The sequence below is a fragment of the Toxorhynchites rutilus genome, chromosome 1 (assembly GCF_029784135.1).
Source record: "Toxorhynchites rutilus septentrionalis strain SRP chromosome 1, ASM2978413v1, whole genome shotgun sequence".
In the NCBI taxonomy this organism is placed as follows: Eukaryota; Metazoa; Arthropoda; class Insecta; order Diptera; family Culicidae; genus Toxorhynchites; species Toxorhynchites rutilus.
In genome coordinates, this window is record NC_073744.1 from 62,413,609 (window position 1) to 62,435,691 (window position 22,083).

General features: G+C 38.2%; 1 protein-coding gene across 1 annotated transcript in view; it reads left to right on the forward strand.

The window, feature by feature from the left end:
• Positions 1–12,291, forward strand: part of LOC129781728 (uncharacterized) — a 47,810-nt gene extending 35,519 nt beyond the window's left edge. Inside the window, exons 3-5 of the mRNA XM_055789306.1 lie at positions 2,204–2,337; positions 11,896–12,058; positions 12,151–12,291. Coding sequence (XP_055645281.1) covers positions 2,204–2,337; positions 11,896–12,058; positions 12,151–12,291 — 438 coding nt within the window. The remainder of the gene's footprint in view (positions 1–2,203; positions 2,338–11,895; positions 12,059–12,150) is intronic.
• The last annotated feature ends 9,792 nt before the right edge of the window (positions 12,292–22,083 follow it).

Consider the following 22,083-nt stretch of genomic DNA (forward strand, 5'->3'; position numbering starts at 1 on the left):
ACAGAAGCCCTTCCTATTGATATTTCCAGTTTCGATTAGCTTAGCTGTCATCCTTGGTGGAGATAGTTTTGCTACTGTCATGCGAAACCAAATCACACACAAAATTTATGTGTGACAGCCTAGTTTGATGACTCCCCACACAGTTGTGTAGTTCAGAACCTTAATGGAATGGCGTCAGTTTGATGTAATGATTGTATTGCCAGAGACATCAGCGAGTAAGTAATTTGGTCGCGTCCACAGCTCAATCCGAAACGATGTGATGACGCAAAACAAGGAAGAACAACCGCTGTTCATTGCTTCGTATCTAGAACGATACTGAAAGTTTGCTTCTTTTCTTTGTTCATGGAGACTTTTAATCATTCCCTTTCGTCGATCGCCGATAAGTTGCTCGTTATTGACGGCATGGGTAGGGAAGCTCACAAATGAGCAAATCAAATGTATGGGAAAATGAAAATGCTTCTAGTTTTAATCAATTTAAACTGTTTACGCACCAGGGGATTGTAATATACAATATGAAGAACAAATCTTAGGGAATTTCCGATTCGTTTAGTACGTAAATCGTCAAAATCCGTTTGTGTCATAAACAGTTATTAACGTTAACTTTATTCCATGAAAACGTCACCTATTTTCTGATTTGGAACCCTTAATGAAAGACGTAAATCTACGTAAATAAAATTGATTTGTTTTAAATTAAATTTGGAGCATCCTACCGACCAAGTGTCCAGAATCGATTAATCCTACCCTAAGCACCTCATGACTTACGAATGAACGCCCCATAGGTGCCGCAATAATGTAGAGGAAATGTGTCTAAAACGCGCCTACCGGGCAATTTGATCCGCCTGATTTTCTCGTAAACCAGTAAGAATAGAAATGCAATGTTTATAGGCAATCCAACCATGCAAGTTTTACATTTGTGACATGCTTTAAAAAAATAAGAAAAATAATTTTATTTGGAAACCATTTTCGACGTAATTTTCTACATCATTTCTATAAGGTTTTTGTTGCTTGCAACCGATTCAGAAACGATAACTGTGAGTCATATTTATTGAGCCAAGCTCCCAGTGGACATCTCAGATGAAGAGAACGGTAAGAAAGAATTAATTTCCTTTTCAATTTGATATTTTCCGCATCAACTTACAATCGGGCAGTACGGCATACCCTTGTTCACTTAGTGAGCAAATTGCTAAGTGAGAGATGCCAGAAGGTTTTATTCAAATATCTCTGCATGACATGAATAAATATCTTCAAATGTAATCATAATGAACAACAATGAGCAAACCATCACGATATTTCTAAATCATGTTCGATAAATGATACAAACAATTGCTTTCACATACTTTGAAATGACCTCAGTATATTTTCACAAAATTAAATGTCTTCAAAACGAAAACATGTCTTCACATCTGGCATCTTTATTATGTGCTCAGAGAATGTAAGGAAAAAAAGGGCGCGAACTGGACAATTAATGCACGAATACTGGAAGACAACGCTCACCGGAGAAACGGTTTCTTCTCTCCGCTGGTGGGCATGCAGTGAATAGATTGATGGAATCTTTCATTCATACAAGCTGTTTCTCTGAGCTCTATAGTCTCTGAGAGAAACAGCTTATGAGCATATTATACTTCTGCTGGGCCTTTTGACACCGTATGATTGGAAAATATGAAATTTGGTCGTCTGACAAAATAAAATTCGTAGCACTTTTGTTCTTCAGTATCTAAAATACAGTACGATTACAGATGACTGAAGGTTAACTAATCTACGTACAGACGTAGTTGTTACCTTAATTACCTTAAGCACGGTCAAGATAAATCCATTCTCGTTTAGGGGGGTGCGTATTACACACTTCTCCTATACATACACTGGAATGGGACGACCAACACGTGTGTGAATTTTATAGTACTCTAGCGGAGTTTTTCATTCTCCATTGTGCGCATCCTTTCTCTGATAGATTGATGAAAAAACAAGCATGGCGCGACCAAACCATATTACCGAATGCGCTACCTGAACGCTTGCATAGAAGGACCGGTCCGTCGGCCACACGGATTAATGTATCGAGATGGTTTCCGATTGGGACCAGCGAAGAAAAAGACTGCAAAAACAGCGAACACAGAGTGAGTCGGGAGGTACATTCTCGCTATCCCAAAAAAAAAGGACGAGAACTGACGCAAATAAACAAATTTTCGAACAACAAATTATTTTCCAGATATCAACGGCGGTGACCGTAGGTGGTAGTGGTGATGGTGGTGTCGTTCGACGAAAGGACAATGGTAACGAAGTGATGGAAAATCCGTCTGAAGCCATGTCCGTTCCGTCAGGACAGGCACACCACAGGGGAGAGTACTGAGCTGCACCTGAGAGGGAGGCATCGCAACCAGAGAACAATGATGAAATGCAATTTAAATTTGCATCAAACCCAGCGAGGGCTTCCAATAAAAAAAGGAACGATTGTTTGGACCGTACGGTGCATATCGATTCCGGCCGATTCACGCCGCGGGTGACGGCGATCATTGAATACGTCGAGTTATGTAGCCGTAAGGTAGTCCGCTCCGATTGAAAAGTAGAAAAAATAGAAAATATGAATAAGTAAAATCCCATCTGCGGTGAAATGGTGATGTTGTGTTGTTGTGAAAATGATAGTTTTGTTGGACACGAAAAGTAACAGTCATTTCTAAGATGAAACAAATAAACAACAAATAACAAACAATTGACAGTTCGTGAGATTGTGTCGATTTCCCCAGACACCTTGGTTATGAAATCTGTGTTGGGGAAACCGTAAATCGCGTCAATCAAAACGCGGCAGTTCTTCTTCTTCAATGGCACTAACGTTCCTAGAGGAACTTCGCCGTCTCAACGTAGTATTATTTGCGTCATTTTTATTAGTACTTAGTTGATATTTCTATGCCAAATAACACGCCTTGAATGCATTCTGAGTGGCAAGCTCTAGAATGTATTTGTTTTTAATAGTTTTCATGGTCTCGGAACCAAGGGCGTTGTATTTTTTAGTATTTTTTCTTGAAAGCTGATTATTTTTTACATTAAATACATATCCTAAAATCAGAGATGTGGTCCTTTTCGTATTTGAATTACGATTTTTCAAAGTTAACTGATGAGATGGTCTATAAAATAGTTTTTTTTCCCTTTTCTACCAAAAATGACTTTTTTTTTAAATTCATAATTCTCGAACGACCGAACCGATTCAGATAATCGACATATTTAATAGAAGTCAATAGGCCGTATGAATAAAAACAAAATTCATCTTTATTTTACTTCATTCGAGCAGTCGAGCAGTGAGATTAAGTTTTTACTACGTTTGGTATGAATAAAAGAAACAACAAAGTATTTACTTTTCGAAAATGGATGTTTAGCTGATTTCGTATGAATAAAACAGCATTCATCAAGTATTTACATCGTAATTATCAAGTATGCTCATGAGCATACTTTGGATCTGAAAACACTTTCATTCGTTTTGATTTCATATCCTATTTATGTTTAATGCTGCTATCTTGCGCTTAAAGTTAAACAAGTTAACGATCCGCGTTGATGGCATTGAGCTTCGTTTTCTAGTTTAGGGGAGCGTAAAAAAAATTGATTGATTTTCAGGCGGAATGAACACGTTTTTAAAATTCAAATTATGAATGAAAAATAACCTTTCCGTACCAATTTGGCATTCTGTTTAAATGAAAAACACTTTTGTTTGCAGGTGGTGAAAAAATCTTGTACGATAATTGGTTTTGAAGACAACTTTATATTATAATAAAAAGTTTCAGTAATAATGTTGGAAATGTAGACAAAGGGTTAAATAAAAGTCGGAAAAAAGTGTTTTAAGTGATTAAATTAAATGATGGGAACATTTTCATTCAAATTTTAACATTTGAAAACTGGCTTCGTGTCTTCTAATATGATAGGTATTACACTAACGAGATAGGGACCCAAACTATTGTCCCTAATTGAAAGTCGCCACCAGACGTCGACACTATTCCTTTTCCATCGTGAATTCACGCTTTGTCCAAAAAACGTTTTGAAACGAAACCCAAACAATCAGTTGACAGATGTTTGACAAAGTAAAAACTATGTTCGAATTCGAAAATGAAATTAGTAAAGTAAACATTTATTCATACGGATTCAAGTAAATACTAGGAAAGTTTACTTTACTTGGAAACGGGCAGAATAAGTAAATACTTTTTTTTATTCATACGACCTAATGAGCTAGTCTTCTTTGGAAAAAATATCGCATAGGAATATCGAACGGAAACTAAACACATGTTAGCTTTGAAAAATCGTAACTCAAAAACGAAAAAGAACACATTTCTGAATCTTGGATATGTTACGTAAAAAATTCTCAGCTCAAAAAAAAATAAAAAAATATATAGCGCCTTGGTCCGAACATCATGTAAGCTTGAAGATAAGATTGATATTCCTAACTATCGGTTAACTTTTAAAAATCATAACTTGAAAAGGCAACAGAAAACATCTCTGACTTTGAAATATTTTATGTAAAAAATTCTCAGCTTTCAAGAGAAAATGAAAAAAAAAATACAGCGTCCTTGGTCCCGAAACCATGTAAATTTAAAAAAAACAGATATAATCAATAATTACTAAAACAAAATCCAAATTTTTTGCAAGTGTGAAGTTTTTCCAAAAAAGACTAGCTTATTGACTTTAATTAGATATGTCGGTTATCCGAATCGGCATATTAGTTCAAAAGAATTTTCAATTTCAGTGAAATTTCAAGAAAGGCAAAAGAATTTTCAAAGAAAGGCATTTTTGGAAAGGTTCATTGTTGGTGTATTTCCGAAGCTGTGTGTGTTTAGGGGTGTCCAGATTTTATTGGAAACTAGCTGGATGAAATGATGGAATTCATAGCAATGATTTATAAAAACATGGAACTCACCAGATCAGTGCATCTAATTATAATCATCGACCGATAATCATCCCTGGCACAGCGTGTCCGAACAACGGAGATATCAAACCCGTACCCTCTCGATATCCGTTGGTGTTTGTTTCCTGCGTGAATATTGTCTCAGGTGCCTCCATACCACTGCAGAAATCGCCCGGGCCACAGATAGTGACACATCCTGACGACGATAATCAGGGTGCGATTCTATCCGTACCGGAATTGATATTAAATCAATATATGAAGAGCGCATTTCGTGTCAACCGATCCGGAGGACAGTTACTTTGTTGCTGAGCGCGGTGTATTGTCATTTCACCGGAAGCACTAGCTCCAGCGAAATTGAGTGCAGACAGAACATTCGATGTGGGGAACTCGATGAGGGGGATGTGAATCTCTTTAAACACATTAAGGACCGCACGTTCTGGGGCGAACTTGAACGCTTCATTTGTTCGGATTCCACGAATGAGATCGTTTCCTTCGATGTGGATGAGACGAAGGCGAACCATCGGTAGATCTTTTTAGATTCTTGGCAAACCAAGGATTTAACCTTCAACTGTAGAAAATGCGGGTTATTTCGTGATCCATCCGTAACAGATGGAACGCGAAGCATGAGAATACTCGTGAGCGGTCCGCAACATGTTAATTATAAAGATCAATGATCGTGTTGATCTACGCAATTGATATGGAAGACTGGAGAACAGTACGGTCAAAACACAAATCGGATTAGAGTCAATATAATATGAATAGCATTTAGCAGACAGAACAATCAAATTTGATAATTACATTTTTTAACCATACACTCGACAAAAAAATGTATTGCCACTAACATAAGTACTTACTGAAATATCCTAGTACATTTTCTAAAACAGTACAAACATCACTTTAAAAAATGTTTAACCAGATTCATTTGATAAGCAAAATTGTCTCTCCTTTTTAAGGTGATGACATTTTAATTTTCTCTTGATTTGGTTCGATACTACACAACCTAATATCTATACTCGCCTTTAATCATAGACATTAAAATCATCAACGCTTCATAAAAACATGAAGCCCATCAATCATAACCGTCACTGCTGTCGACACCGTTCAATTATCGAGTGAAGTAATTTCCCTTCCCTTGGGTACCTTTCAATAGACAATTTGCGATGATTAATCTGTCCGTTTGTCAGCATTGGGAGTGACAATTTTAAAGCTACCTCTGGTTTAGAGAGCTACTCGCTCTCGCTCCCATCCTCCAATAAATTTCGTATTCTCAGCTTCAGCGCCAATTAAATGTCACTTTCAATAGTCTAGCTCCCCGGGGACAAGAATGCAACACAATCAATTTTTCTCGAGGGCGAACGCTCGGGTGCCAGTATGGAAATTAATTTTCCATTCGCCGAGTCGCACCTTTCCCATTATTTGTCACCCTCAAAAAAAATGGTACCGTTCGTTTTCCCGAATTGCTAAACTAAGAGAGTGAGGGGGAGGGATTGCTATTATGTTTTTTTTCTCCCCTGCCTCGCACTTCTAGTCACCGGAAAACCTCATTTTTAAAATTCGATATGTCTTCGTTTAGCGCTGCAACTGGCAGGTTCAAGTCACGGATGAACAGTGTGCCGCTCGATGGGGACACCTTGCTGCTCTCAAACAGGCGGCTCCAGTTTTATTGCCTGGGGTGGTGCCTGTTTGCATGCCGTACATTTGACCGGATGCTCATGCAACATTTATTTTCAATACACATTTTGTACTGAGTGAAGACTGAATTCCACAAAACAACATTCGACAATTTTAATCGTAGAAAACACTCTTATATTTGGTTCTGGTTGATGCCATTATAGTGTAATTCGCGCTGACGATATTGAGCTTAATGCTCCTTTTTTGGTATGTGACAAGAGTCAGAATGGATTTTCAAGTGGAATGAACACACTTTTGAAATAAAAATAAAATGATAAAAAACCCAACTTCCCCGAATCAAATCAGTATTCTATGTAGATTAAAATGTGATAAACAAGCGAATTGGATGAAATGATTTCGCTGACCTACGTCAAGATTGCGGTCGTGTGCTATGCCACTATTTTTTGTGCAAACCAACATAGTTAGAGCTGTTTTCTTGATTTCCGGATTCTAACCAAATCGCGCTTTAGTATTCATAAAAATTATAGGAGGTTGTGTCTAAGACACGACCATATTGCTGACGTAGAGCTACGCTGTTATTTTGATCAAGTCGCTTGTTAATAGCTTCGGATATTATTTTAGAATGCTGTGAAATTTATTTTAGAAATAACTGTTTAGTAGAATCGTTTGGTCGCCTTGAAATGTTTTTTTTTTGACGTAGGATTACGTCTTTCGGGAACATATTGGGGTACAAATTGAAAATCGAAAATAGAGCACATCCTGACATTGTCCAATTTCAAACGCTTATTGCTCAGTCATTTCATGATGGATTGTTAAGATTTTTGTATCAATCTATTTCGGCTCTCCATAACAATTTTTTACATTGAATAAAATTGTATATGTCATGAAACTAAGCATCGAAAAATTGGAAAATCTCAACCCCTATCCTAACGGAAATACCCACTTCTGATTGGTAGAAATTGACGACACATGCGGCGGCTCATGTACTTACAAATATTGGTCAGTTGTTTCCTAATGGATTTACGAGATATTTGCATCAATCGATCTGAACACTCCCTAACAATTCATCACAATTGATAATATATTAATATCATATGAAACTAACTAGCAAACAATCAAAAAATCTCCAAACGGAAATACCTCGTTCTGATTGGTCGAAATTGAAGATACGGAGAAATCGGCACATCAAAGTAGAGGGAACTTTTATTCCCACCGAAGTGTATTCCCTAACAGAGACATCAAAACCAAGGGGGGAATCGGCATTGCAAATACATGAAAGTAGGGGGAGCTTTTGTTTCCACCGACATGTATTCTCTAACAGAGATTTCAGAGATTTCCATGGTGTCTGGGGGAAATCAGCCTGCAGATACCCTCGTGGTCGATAGTTTAACTAACGACGCGCACAAATGGATAGTGCTCATTGTAACTAGCGTGGGCATTGCTGATTTCATACGTGCTGGCGAATGAGTAGGGAGCGATGAATGAGTGTTTTTTTTATATTCGTTCCAATGAGAATCTTTCGATGGCTTAATTGGATTAATTAATTGAATGATATTTCAATGAACTGAATAGAACTTATGTTTGATAGAATATAAATAAAATTAAAATTTGGAACTTTTATGTTGGTTGCTTCGTGAAATTTCATATCAATGACCGATATCAATGTCCAATTGAAATTCGCATTGAGGCATGTGGCATCGTATTCCGTTGGGTTTAAAGCGAAAATGGAGATGGGTTGAGTAAACACTCAGAAAGTAAAAATTATAAATGAAATTGCCTTTTCCATTTCAAATATATTTTCTCTATAAAAAATAACACTTTTTTTCTGGTGAGAAAACTTGATAATTGTGTTCGATAATGATAATTATCTCATACTACATTGATGAGGTTTTTTTTCTTTATTTCATCCATACATAACACAGAAGTCACCTCGTCCAGGGCCACAGAGGGCGGTTTTCATCATCTCATTTCACTTAGGCATTTTCTATCGTGATAGGCACCATCAAATTACTAATCACCATCTTTCTATCATTATCACTCGGTTATGGACATTGGTGGAGTGAACAAACAATACCTAGCAACCAGACAAAACGGCCCTTTTCAGGGCTACCAAATCACTATCGAAGAGTTTAACAATGTAATTTTTCAAATATAACCAAAACCAGCATGTAACAGATAGCCTAACGGAATCCTACGTCAACTATACGGTCGTGTCTCGGACACAACCCTCCTGTGACTTTTATTGTAGAATCAGTTGACGATAAGTGATTGACGATTTATTCTTGCCCTCGCAGAACGATACACGAGCTGATCGCATGTTAATACAATGAAAATTTACCTCGAACACGCTATTTCGGTAGTCTTTTTCGCAATTGACACTAGCACCATTATTTAACATCTCATAACTACATTAATCTTTCTTTGGCACTGAATGGAAAAAAACAACAATGGAAATACTTGCAAGTATCAAATACTGCATGTTAATTAGTATTGTATCAATGGAATCGCACCTCTAGACATCGTTCGTACAACGAAAACCAACCAGCACCAAACAAGCGTTCAACATACCATGTATACAGAGCCATATATTGGTGGCTTGAAGCGACTTAGAATATAAACCCTTCTCATCATTTGGCGCTATTCTCGAAAGAAACGCTTCTGTTAATATTACTGACCTCGAAAAAAGTTACATTACTTTCTCATGCTCGAGATAAGCGCAGTTGTCATCCTTAGTTGAGAAAGTTTTGCTACTGGCAAGCGAAACCCAATCACATACAAAATTCTAGAACAACATTTACTTTATTGGTGACTAAATAAATAAGATCAATTATGTCTGTTAATCTCAATAACCTCGAAAAGAGTTGCATTGCTTTATTATGATCAAGATTAGCGAGATTAATACCATCCTTGTTGAAGGCAGTTTTGCGTTTAGCACGCGAACCCGATAACTCACAACATTCCAGCACGGCATTCACTATGGTTTAGCTTGATATTTCTCAAATAGTTATCTGGCGCACAACCTTAACACCTGTTTCACCATAGCGTCAGTTCGATGCATTTAAGCAATGTCAAAGCTACCAACGAAACTGACCAAAAACAAGCGATGTTATCTGCTTCGAAAAAGTCTGAATATTTGCCTCAGCAGAGATCCATTATTCACTATCAGTGCAAACATTCCTCTTCTACTGTCTCTCTCTTTGTTCATATTTATTATCGCGGCTGCATAATTTGCACCACCAAACAATCTTCCATCATATCATCAAAACGCGACAGGCCAATGCACACGGAAGCAGATACAAATGGGGTTTCAACTAAGCGAAGATATGCTATTTGTACCTACGGGTTATGAAGACACACGTACGCCTTCAAAGCCATATATCGATGACTTGAAGCAACTAAATATACACACACTTATCCCCGCTTTGCGCCCTTCTCAACAGAAGCCCTTCCTATTGATATTTCCAGTTTCGATTAGCTTAGCTGTCATCCTTGGTGGAGATAGTTTTGCTACTGTCATGCGAAACCAAATCACACACAAAATTTATGTGTGACAGCCTAGTTTGATGACTCCCCACACAGTTGTGTAGTTCAGAACCTTAATGGAATGGCGTCAGTTTGATGTAATGATTGTATTGCCAGAGACATCAGCGAGTAAGTAATTTGGTCGCGTCCACAGCTCAATCCGAAACGATGTGATGACGCAAAACAAGGAAGAACAACCGCTGTTCATTGCTTCGTATCTAGAACGATACTGAAAGTTTGCTTCTTTTCTTTGTTCATGGAGACTTTTAATCATTCCCTTTCGTCGATCGCCGATAAGTTGCTCGTTATTGACGGCATGGGTAGGGAAGCTCACAAATGAGCAAATCAAATGTATGGGAAAATGAAAATGCTTCTAGTTTTAATCAATTTAAACTGTTTACGCACCAGGGGATTGTAATATACAATATGAAGAACAAATCTTAGGGAATTTCCGATTCGTTTAGTACGTAAATCGTCAAAATCCGTTTGTGTCATAAACAGTTATTAACGTTAACTTTATTCCATGAAAACGTCACCTATTTTCTGATTTGGAACCCTTAATGAAAGACGTAAATCTACGTAAATAAAATTGATTTGTTTTAAATTAAATTTGGAGCATCCTACCGACCAAGTGTCCAGAATCGATTAATCCTACCCTAAGCACCTCATGACTTACGAATGAACGCCCCATAGGTGCCGCAATAATGTAGAGGAAATGTGTCTAAAACGCGCCTACCGGGCAATTTGATCCGCCTGATTTTCTCGTAAACCAGTAAGAATAGAAATGCAATGTTTATAGGCAATCCAACCATGCAAGTTTTACATTTGTGACATGCTTTAAAAAAATAAGAAAAATAATTTTATTTGGAAACCATTTTCGACGTAATTTTCTACATCATTTCTATAAGGTTTTTGTTGCTTGCAACCGATTCAGAAACGATAACTGTGAGTCATATTTATTGAGCCAAGCTCCCAGTGGACATCTCAGATGAAGAGAACGGTAAGAAAGAATTAATTTCCTTTTCAATTTGATATTTTCCGCATCAACTTACAATCGGGCAGTACGGCATACCCTTGTTCACTTAGTGAGCAAATTGCTAAGTGAGAGATGCCAGAAGGTTTTATTCAAATATCTCTGCATGACATGAATAAATATCTTCAAATGTAATCATAATGAACAACAATGAGCAAACCATCACGATATTTCTAAATCATGTTCGATAAATGATACAAACAATTGCTTTCACATACTTTGAAATGACCTCAGTATATTTTCACAAAATTAAATGTCTTCAAAACGAAAACATGTCTTCACATCTGGCATCTTTATTATGTGCTCAGAGAATGTAAGGAAAAAAAGGGCGCGAACTGGACAATTAATGCACGAATACTGGAAGACAACGCTCACCGGAGAAACGGTTTCTTCTCTCCGCTGGTGGGCATGCAGTGAATAGATTGATGGAATCTTTCATTCATACAAGCTGTTTCTCTGAGCTCTATAGTCTCTGAGAGAAACAGCTTATGAGCATATTATACTTCTGCTGGGCCTTTTGACACCGTATGATTGGAAAATATGAAATTTGGTCGTCTGACAAAATAAAATTCGTAGCACTTTTGTTCTTCAGTATCTAAAATACAGTACGATTACAGATGACTGAAGGTTAACTAATCTACGTACAGACGTAGTTGTTACCTTAATTACCTTAAGCACGGTCAAGATAAATCCATTCTCGTTTAGGGGGGTGCGTATTACACACTTCTCCTATACATACACTGGAATGGGACGACCAACACGTGTGTGAATTTTATAGTACTCTAGCGGAGTTTTTCATTCTCCATTGTGCGCATCCTTTCTCTGATAGATTGATGAAAAAACAAGCATGGCGCGACCAAACCATATTACCGAATGCGCTACCTGAACGCTTGCATAGAAGGACCGGTCCGTCGGCCACACGGATTAATGTATCGAGATGGTTTCCGATTGGGACCAGCGAAGAAAAAGACTGCAAAAACAGCGAACACAGAGTGAGTCGGGAGGTACATTCTCGCTATCCCAAAAAAAAAGGACGAGAACTGACGCAAATAAACAAATTTTCGAACAACAAATTATTTTCCAGATATCAACGGCGGTGACCGTAGGTGGTAGTGGTGATGGTGGTGTCGTTCGACGAAAGGACAATGGTAACGAAGTGATGGAAAATCCGTCTGAAGCCATGTCCGTTCCGTCAGGACAGGCACACCACAGGGGAGAGTACTGAGCTGCACCTGAGAGGGAGGCATCGCAACCAGAGAACAATGATGAAATGCAATTTAAATTTGCATCAAACCCAGCGAGGGCTTCCAATAAAAAAAGGAACGATTGTTTGGACCGTACGGTGCATATCGATTCCGGCCGATTCACGCCGCGGGTGACGGCGATCATTGAATACGTCGAGTTATGTAGCCGTAAGGTAGTCCGCTCCGATTGAAAAGTAGAAAAAATAGAAAATATGAATAAGTAAAATCCCATCTGCGGTGAAATGGTGATGTTGTGTTGTTGTGAAAATGATAGTTTTGTTGGACACGAAAAGTAACAGTCATTTCTAAGATGAAACAAATAAACAACAAATAACAAACAATTGACAGTTCGTGAGATTGTGTCGATTTCCCCAGACACCTTGGTTATGAAATCTGTGTTGGGGAAACCGTAAATCGCGTCAATCAAAACGCGGCAGTTCTTCTTCTTCAATGGCACTAACGTTCCTAGAGGAACTTCGCCGTCTCAACGTAGTATTATTTGCGTCATTTTTATTAGTACTTAGTTGATATTTCTATGCCAAATAACACGCCTTGAATGCATTCTGAGTGGCAAGCTCTAGAATACGCGTGATCACAGTGCAAGTCGGAGGAAATTTCTTTGACGAAAAATTCCCCCGACCAGAACGGGAATCGAACCCGAACACCCGGCATGTTAGTTATGACGCTAACCACTCGGCCAAGGGAGCACCAAACGCGGCAGTTAGGGCGTTTAGATAACGCTTGACATTTTCCAGTTATTCGATTGTTTATCTTATGAGAAATAACATTTTATTAATTGTGATAGATGCGTAGAAATATTTACTACCAATTGATGCAAACATCTTTCCGATCTATTAAGAAATGTTCGAGTTATAAGCATTCGAAATCTTTCATTTTTTCTGCATGCTCTGTGTTTTAACAGGGAGTCGAATCACGAGCTTAAATTTTAGGGATCAAATATTCACCAAACAACGACGCATATAATTTTAGTAAGCTACTACTTCTCGTAGTCCAAAAATGTAGAATTCAATCTTTATTGCTTTACACTTTCCAACTACGGCTACTGGTGACCGGCTAATAGTGACTCTAACGATCAAAAGCAATGTAAAAAATGATCGAGGAAAAGGAACTGCCTAAATAAACTGACCAATTGTACAACACTAGTGGTGCGTTCTCAAGATACGTTGCGTTCAGCAGTCCGTTTGGGAGCGGGATTCTACACAGATTAAATAATCTAAAAATACGAATCCTAATCTTAAACTTATCACTTTGTGTTTAGGAAATTGGAAAAATTACATCGGTAAACTCTTTGATAATGATTTAGTGGCCCTGAAAATGGCCGTTTTGTTTGGTTGTTCGGTATTATTTGTTCACTCCACCAGTGTTTACCGAGTGATGATGACAGAAGGATGGTAAACAGTCGTTGGATGGTGAGTATCAGATAAAAGATACCGAAGTGGAACGAGATAAGATGAAAACCGCTCTCTGTGATCCTAGACGAGATGCCTCCTGTGTTATGTATGGATGAAATAAAGAAAAAAAACCACCAATGTAATATAAGATAACTAGCTGGCCAGACAAACTTCGTTCCGCGCAAAATTTGTTTTTTGTCATCAATAAAGCCTGTCCTCGTTAAATTTTGGACACTTTTCTTTCAATGTAGTTTATGAAATGTTTCACTAATAAATGAAATATTTCACTTACATGACAGCTTAAACCCTTCTCTTTATTATTGCTTTATTGTATAATTGCTTTTTATACTGCAATGCGAAGGAATGCCGTAGCCGAGTTTTTCCGGACCAAGAAGCAGTCCGAATTCCCCAAAAAGTACTTGATTTGGCAGGCCATATGCGGTTGTGGCCGAAAATCCAAATCTTTCGTCTCTACCGGCACTATCAATAAAGATGTCTACGAGAAGGAATGTCTCCAGAAGCGGTTGCTGCCATTCATAAGAAGCCACGACTCTCCAGCGTTGTTTTGACCAGATTTGGCTCTTTCTCACTATTCAAAATCCATCCTGAAATGGGATAATGCACATGAGGTCAAATATGTGCCAAAACAGCAAATCCACCGAACTGTCCAGAACTGTGGAAAAGTACTGGGCTCTGATTAAGCGAAAACTATTCGAAACTAAGAAGAAAGCGAATGGCATTAATGATTTCAAGAGGAGATGGAAAAGCGCCGCCGCCAGCATATCTGAGGATACTGTACGGAACCTAATGGCAGATGTTCCCAAGAAAGTTCGTGAATTTTACAGACAACGTAATTAGTAAGTTTTCCTTGTTTTACCTATAAGTTTATTTTACTGAAATAAACAATCGGTTTTGTTACATTACGTGAATTTTTGTTTTACTGGCATCATCTTGGTGTCCGAAATTTAACGTGGACAGGCTTTACCTTCAAACATTCACGTTTTCTTACTGAGCGCAAGTTCATGAGTTCAATCGCAGAACTGTTCATTAATTGATCTTCTAATCGACCCCGTTGATTTCAACTTTTACTAAAAAAAATCTTGCAAATAACATGTTCCCCGTCACAAGGAATGAATGTTTGATACAGAAAATATGATAGAATAAAGACAGACTCCTTCCCTCTTCTCCCCTTAGAGAGAGGGGAGGAGTGTCTATCCAACTTTAGAAATGTTTCTTCCCCATAAAACCTCCACATGCCAAATTTAGTTCCGTTTGCTTGATTAGTTCTTGGATTATGCGGAAATGTACGCTTCATTTGTATGGCAGACCCCCACCCCCCCTTAGAGAGACGGGAGGAATGTCTATTCGCCATAGAAACGTTTTGTGTCCCCTAAAACCTTCGCATGCCAAATTTGGTATTTTCTTGATTAGTTTTCGAGTCATGCAGAAATTTGTCTTTAATTTGTATGGCAACCCCCCTATAAGAAGGGGGAGGTGTATCCAGGCACCGTAAAAACATTTATTGCATTCTAAAACATTCACATGTCAAATTTGATTTCGTTTGCTTGATTAATTCTCGGGTAATGCAGAAATTTGTGTCTCATTTGTGTGGCAGACTACACCTGATCTTTTTCAAAAAAATACTATACCGGCAGAAAATTTGAATTCTGCTCTCGTTATTATTGATTGTATTTGTTTTTTATTGTTTTCATAGTCTCGGGACCAAAGGCGCCATAGTTTTTTATAGTTGTTCTGGAAAGCTCAGGATTTTTCACATAACATATCTCGAAACCAGGGAGGTGTTTTTTTTTCGTTTTTGAGTTATTATTTTTCAAAGTTAGCCGATGGTCCAATAAATCATTTTTCCCTTTTTTTCCAAAAATGACTTTCTTCAAAAAATTATTACTTTTGAACTACTGGACCGATTCAGATGATCGACATATCATATTTAAGCCTACTAGCTAGTTTTTTTTTTGAAAAAATAACACATTTGCCAATTAATTGGATTATAATCACATACATCCAGTCTAGTCGCATAGAAATGTTGAACAAAAACTGAAAACGTGTTAACTTTGAAAAATCATAACTTAAAAACGAAAAATAACACCTATGTGGTATTTGGATATATTATGTAAAAAAACAGCTTTCAGAAAAAAATATAAAAAATATGGCGCCCTTGGTCCCGAAACGATGTAAGCTATAAAAAAACAAATATAATCAATAATAACACATATTGAATATTGTCCCGCATGACTGGAGACAAGTGAGAGTGATAGCCATACGAAAACCCAACAAGCCGGCTTGCGATCACAACTCGTATAGGCCGATTGCAATGTTATCCTGTATTCGCAAATTGTTAGAGAAAATGATTCTACTTCGTTTAGACAAGTGGGTCGAAACGAACAATTTGCTGTCAAATACGCAGTTTGGCTTCCGCCGAGGTAAAGGGACGAATGATTGTCTCGCGCTGCTATCTTCTGAAATCCAAATCGCATTTGCTCGCAAAGAACAAATAGCTTCCGTTTTTCTCGATATCAAAGGGGCATTTGATTCAGTTTCCATGGAAATTCTCTCAGAGAAGCTTCATAATCGTGGACTTTCACCAATTCTGAATAATTTCCTGTACAATTTACTGTCAGAAAAGCACATGACTTTCTCTCATGGCAACTCAAAATCTTCTCGTTACAGTTTTATGGGCCTACCGCAAGGCTCCTTCCTAAGCCCCCTCTTGTACAGTTTTTACGTCAATGATATGGATGATTGTCTAACTAGAGACTGCACGCTGAGACAACTTGCAGACGATGGAGTTATTTCCATCACGGGTACTAATCCCGTCGCTCTGCAAAAGTCGTTGCAAGATACCATGAACAATCTGTTCACGTGGGCCCTCAAGCTGGGTATCGAATTCTCCACGGAGAAAACTGAAATGGTCGTTTTTTCTAGGAAGCACGAACCCGCCCAATTCCAGCTTCACCTATCCGGCAAAACGATCCAACACTCTATGTTTTTCAAATACCTGGGTGTATATTTTGATTCTAAGTGTACCTGGGGGAGACACATTGCGTATTTGAAACAGAAATGCCAGCAAAGAATCAATTTTCTCCAAACAATTACCGGAACATGGTGGGGTGCCCATCCAGGAGATCTCATTCAGTTGTACAACTCAACGATATTATCAGTGTTAGAATATGGCAGTTTTTGCTTCCGATCAGCTGCCAGGATTCATATTCTCAAGCTGGAGAGAATACAATATCGTTGCCTGCGTATAGCCATGGGGTGTTTGCATTCGACACATACGATGAGTCTCAAAGTTTTGGCAGGAGTACCCCCGCTTACTCTTCGGTTCACAGAATTATCCTACAGATTTCTCATCCATTGCAAGATCATGAATCCATTGGTGATTGATAACTTCGAAAATCTACTCCAGCTGACTCCTCAGTCAAGTTTTATGTCTTTATACCATGAGTACCTTACCCACGACGTGCACCCTTCACCAGGCATCTCCAACCAAGTTTGCTTCCCATACTTTTGCAATTCCTCTGTCATTTTTTATCTGTCCATGCGACAAAAAATCCATGGAATACCAGATCACCTACGCTCCAATGTTATTCCGTCGATATTTTCGGAAAAATATAGGAAAGTTGGATCTGATAAAATGTTCTTTACTGACGGTTCATACATAAACGGGTCCACTGGCTTCGGCATCTTCAATGAAAATTCCAGTGCCTCTTTCAAACTCAAAGATCCTTATTCCGTGTATGTCGCAGAAATGGGTGCGATATACTATGCTCTAGGGATCATTGAAACACTGCCCATCGACCATTATTTTATTTTTTCAGACAGTCTCAGCTCAATAGAAGCAATCCGCTCAATGAAAGTTGATAAACGCTCATCTTATTTCCTAACAAGAATAAGACATCTATTGAGTGTTTTGGTCGAAAAATTATTCAAGATTACCTTAGCATGGGTTCCCTCTCATTGCTCGATTCCGGGGAATGAGAAAGCGGACTCGCTAGCTAAGGTGGGCGCTTCAGAAGGCACACTTTTAGAAAAGGCAAATTGCTTATAACGAATTTTTTCACATTCCTCGTCAGGACACACTCGTTAGTTGGCAGCGCATGTGGAGTGAAGATGAGTTCGGTCGTTGGTTACACACGATTATCCCTAAGGTCTCGACGAGTGCTTGGTTCAAGGGATTGAATGTAGGTCGTGATTTCATTCGCGTGATATCTCGGCTTATGTCCAATCACTACAACCTAAACGCGCATCTCTATCGCATTGGGCTCGCAGCAAACAATCTTTGTGATTGTGGCGATGGCTACCACGACATCGAGCATGTTGTCTGGTCGTGTGTCCGGTTCCATGCTGCTCGCTCTCAGCTCTCTAGAGCACTGAGAGCAAAAGGCAGACAATCGGATATCCCCGTCCGGGATATCTTAGGTAGCCGGGATCCTGATCTTCTGCTTCATCTATACCTGTTCCTCAGAAACGCCGATGTCAACGTTTAATGATGTTTCCTTCGTTGTGTCCCCGTTTCATATCCCTCCTATCCGATCGATAAACTTTTACTTAGTCGCGGCAATACATACACACACTCTTTACAGATGCACGGGCCAAAGTTGTGCAGTCCACTGATCGTTCAACAAGAGCCAAAGGTTGTACCGCTCATGACAACTCTACACGAACTGATGATTGCGCCGGCTAGTGACCATTCTATCCTGGATTCCTCGAGTCGAGAAAGACGCACCACGCTAGATATGGGGTACAGACTAGGGGGGCGTTGCTGATTAATGGTCAGCTGCATCCCAATAGGAAGTAGCCCGTGTCGGGCACACGTATAGAGCATCGAAGACTGCAACATACCAATTATGAGAACACTTGTAATACTAACCTCGAACCAACCGCGAGTAATCGGTTTCATATTACTAACATAGTTGTAAGACAAAAATTGTCAAAATAGTGGACTCCCGGCCCCGTCAGGCTAACGCCACATGTGCCTTAATAAAAAATATATTTTGGAAAAAAAAAAATAATAACACAAACAAAATCCATTTTTATTCAGAGTGTAATATTTTTTCAAACAAGGCTAGGCATCGGATTTAGTTTGATATGTCGATTATCTGAATCGGTCCAGAAGTTCAAAAGTTATGAATTTTTGAAAAAAGTCATTTTTGGCAAAAATGCGAAAAAATAATTTTTTTGACCACCCTAAAATGGAAATGGTCACCCTAACAAAAAAAAAATACGAGTATCATAATTTGCGATAAAGAACAAAACTACCACTTTTGACGAAAATCTGAGAACCACTCTATCAGTTTGGCATGGAATGGCTGTATATATATATAAAAGATTACCAATACCGTACACAATTATCAATTTTTCTCATCAGTAAAAACTTGTTACTCTAATATAGAGAAAACATATTTAAAATGGAAAAGATAATTTTATTTTATAATTTTTACTTTCTGAGTGTTTATTCAACCCAAATCAAATTTTAATTGGACTAATAACACAACATACTATACTATATGTAGAGCAGATGGGAAATCACTTTTTCTAATATTTCTTCACTTTTCCAATTATTCTCGCCGTATAAACTTTCCTTGGGTGAAAATGAACACAACAAAACAGACAGCTTAAACCGAACGACCCGTTCTCGAGCGGGAACACACCTTGGTTTTTATTTATGAAAATTCAAAAAATCGATTCATATATATAATATACTATTTTACTATTTTACACCTACACTTGTGCTAAATTTTTCACAATACACGATCGGTCACTGATATGAAATTTCACGAAGCAACCAACATTAAAGTTCCAAATTTAAATTTTATTTGCTAGAATTAATCGTATCACTCACCTTACTTACAATATAAAAATGCCCCCGACATGCATATATTTGCCATGCCGAGTTCACCCGGGCACCTTGGTTTTGATGTCTCTGTTAGAGAACACATTTTGGTGGGAGCAAAAGCTCCCCTTCCTTTTTGTATTTGCAATGCCGATTTCCCCCAGGATGCTTGGTTTTGATGTCTCTGTTAGGAAACCGCCGCATGTGTCGTCAATTTCGACCAATCAAAAGAGGGTATTTACGTTGGGATGGCAGTTGAGATTTTTCAATTGTTCGATAGTTAGTTTCATGACGTACATTATTCTCTTCAAAATAAAAAATTGTTATGGAGTGCCGAAATCGATTGACGCAAAAATTCCCTCAATCCATCATGAAATGACTGAGCAATAGGCGTTTGAAACTGGACAATTTTCACGATGTGCTCGATTTTCGATTTTCAATTTGTACCCCAATATGTTCCCAAGAAACGTAATGGTACGTTAGAATATGCTTCAAACTGTGAGGTCCTAAATAACGCAATTTGAAGAAAAATCTATGTGAAAACCAAATAAAAACTGTAATTTGCTTCCAAAAAGTTTTCAAATGATAACCTCTAGCAACCCTGAGTTTTTCACGATACGTTCCTGTTCTTCCAACATATGTTCTTCGTCATAAATAAACAATAGTTTATTTTACAAGCGCTGACGCCACACAAATTGATTCAATTACTATCCGAACAAACACAAAACTTCAATCCAATGAGGAAAATCAATTAACTTATAAGTTCATTATTCATCCGGTTCAATATTTGATGATTGCCCTCCCAAACACGTTTTCTGAATTGCATCCCAGTGTGTTTCATAACACACCCATCGACCCCCTGAGAACCTTTTCAGTGGCGGAGGCACGTGTACCATTTCATATTCGCAATCTTCCCCGAGAAGGACGGAATGAAGCTTCTATTCATCATTTTTCAACAACGTTAAGTCAAGAGAAGACTCCCTCCAATCTCCCTCATCCCCAGTCATTCGCCAACCGCATAGTCATATTTCGGGATCTTATCTCATCGCCGTATGAGTTTGAGAAAACTTTCTTTGGCAACACGAGTATTTCGAAGCACCCACCCGAGTTTTTCCTTGCGTACGTATCTCATGTTCCGTGCAAACCGAGACTATATCTTCGTGGATCCGTGGGTCGGTTATATTAAAGTTTTGATATTTTCTGCCAAGCTAGTTCAAAATTGGCATGTATGATGCTCCCGTTTCGGCCCGAGGCAAATCGAACGGAATCTACACCTCCATACTTCCAATGGGGAGGTAAATGATGAAAGCTACGCTCGTCTGTCTTGTTTCAGGTTTCATCGATAGTGACGTGAATGAATATCGCAATTTGTAATGTGAGAGGCATCATTTTCATCCGCGTAAAAAGCCCCCACTTTCGTCATTATTTGATGAGTTGTATTTCCAGACTATCTCCTGTTTATATATTTTTTTTATTAATCCGTTTATTTTTACAGGCTCAGTTACATAAGTTTAACCCATTTTAGGCCAAGCATTCGAAAAATCGAACAGCAACTTTGATAATTATTCATGTCTTTGGAAAGCTAACATATGGTAATGTTTTTGCACGAAAAGATAGCTTAATTTATTAGCTACCACTTACTATCAAGTTCATTCAGTTTTGTATATCTTTATTGGGTAATAAATTCGATATAATGCAAGTATATTTGGAAGGTGTTCTTACTTTCAATAAAAAAACCCAATAAAATACAAAATTATGTGAACTTTTCTACTGTATTACTTTAATAAAAGAACATAGGGGAAGTGGGGGCATAGTGGTCACCCCGAGGAATATGCCCATTTTCAGCGTCCACATACCGTTTCAATTCCCGTTTCTCGAAGAATATTATAGTTCAACTCATTGTTGTTCAAGATAGCAAACGGCTTTTATTATAAAAATTCAAAATAGTATACTTTTTTTTTTGGAGTGGCATATTTACTCAGGGTCAAAGTCACAAAAGATTCCTCTTCAAGAGCAGAATGTGATGCGGTATATCAGCTTCAGTAAACTGAACATTGTGAGTCGATATTCACCTATGACCACTTTGCCCCCAAACATCAACATAATTTCTATGCTAATTAATCACTGAGATTAAACGAAATATCTGTTCACCTCTCCTAGAATATGTGAACAGTCGTCCAAACTGATGATTTGTCCAATATGTCAGATTGAATAAACTAATTTTCACGAGAAATTCCTTAGATACCATGCGCACAGAACTACGGTCAATGGCTATCGTGAGAGAAATTTCTGTTTTTATTTATATTTTGACATGCGACAGCTCTACTGAAGTACAGAGTGATTCAAAAGTCATTAAATTCTTCAAACATTAGGTGACTGTCTATACGGCATATATAGTAAATAGTTATACTACCAAACAAGCCATTCTTTGTGTGGACACCGACTGGACAACATCGTTGCTGGACGGGCTGGACGGCGAGGGATCGAGTGCCTTTCTCAAGGCAAGA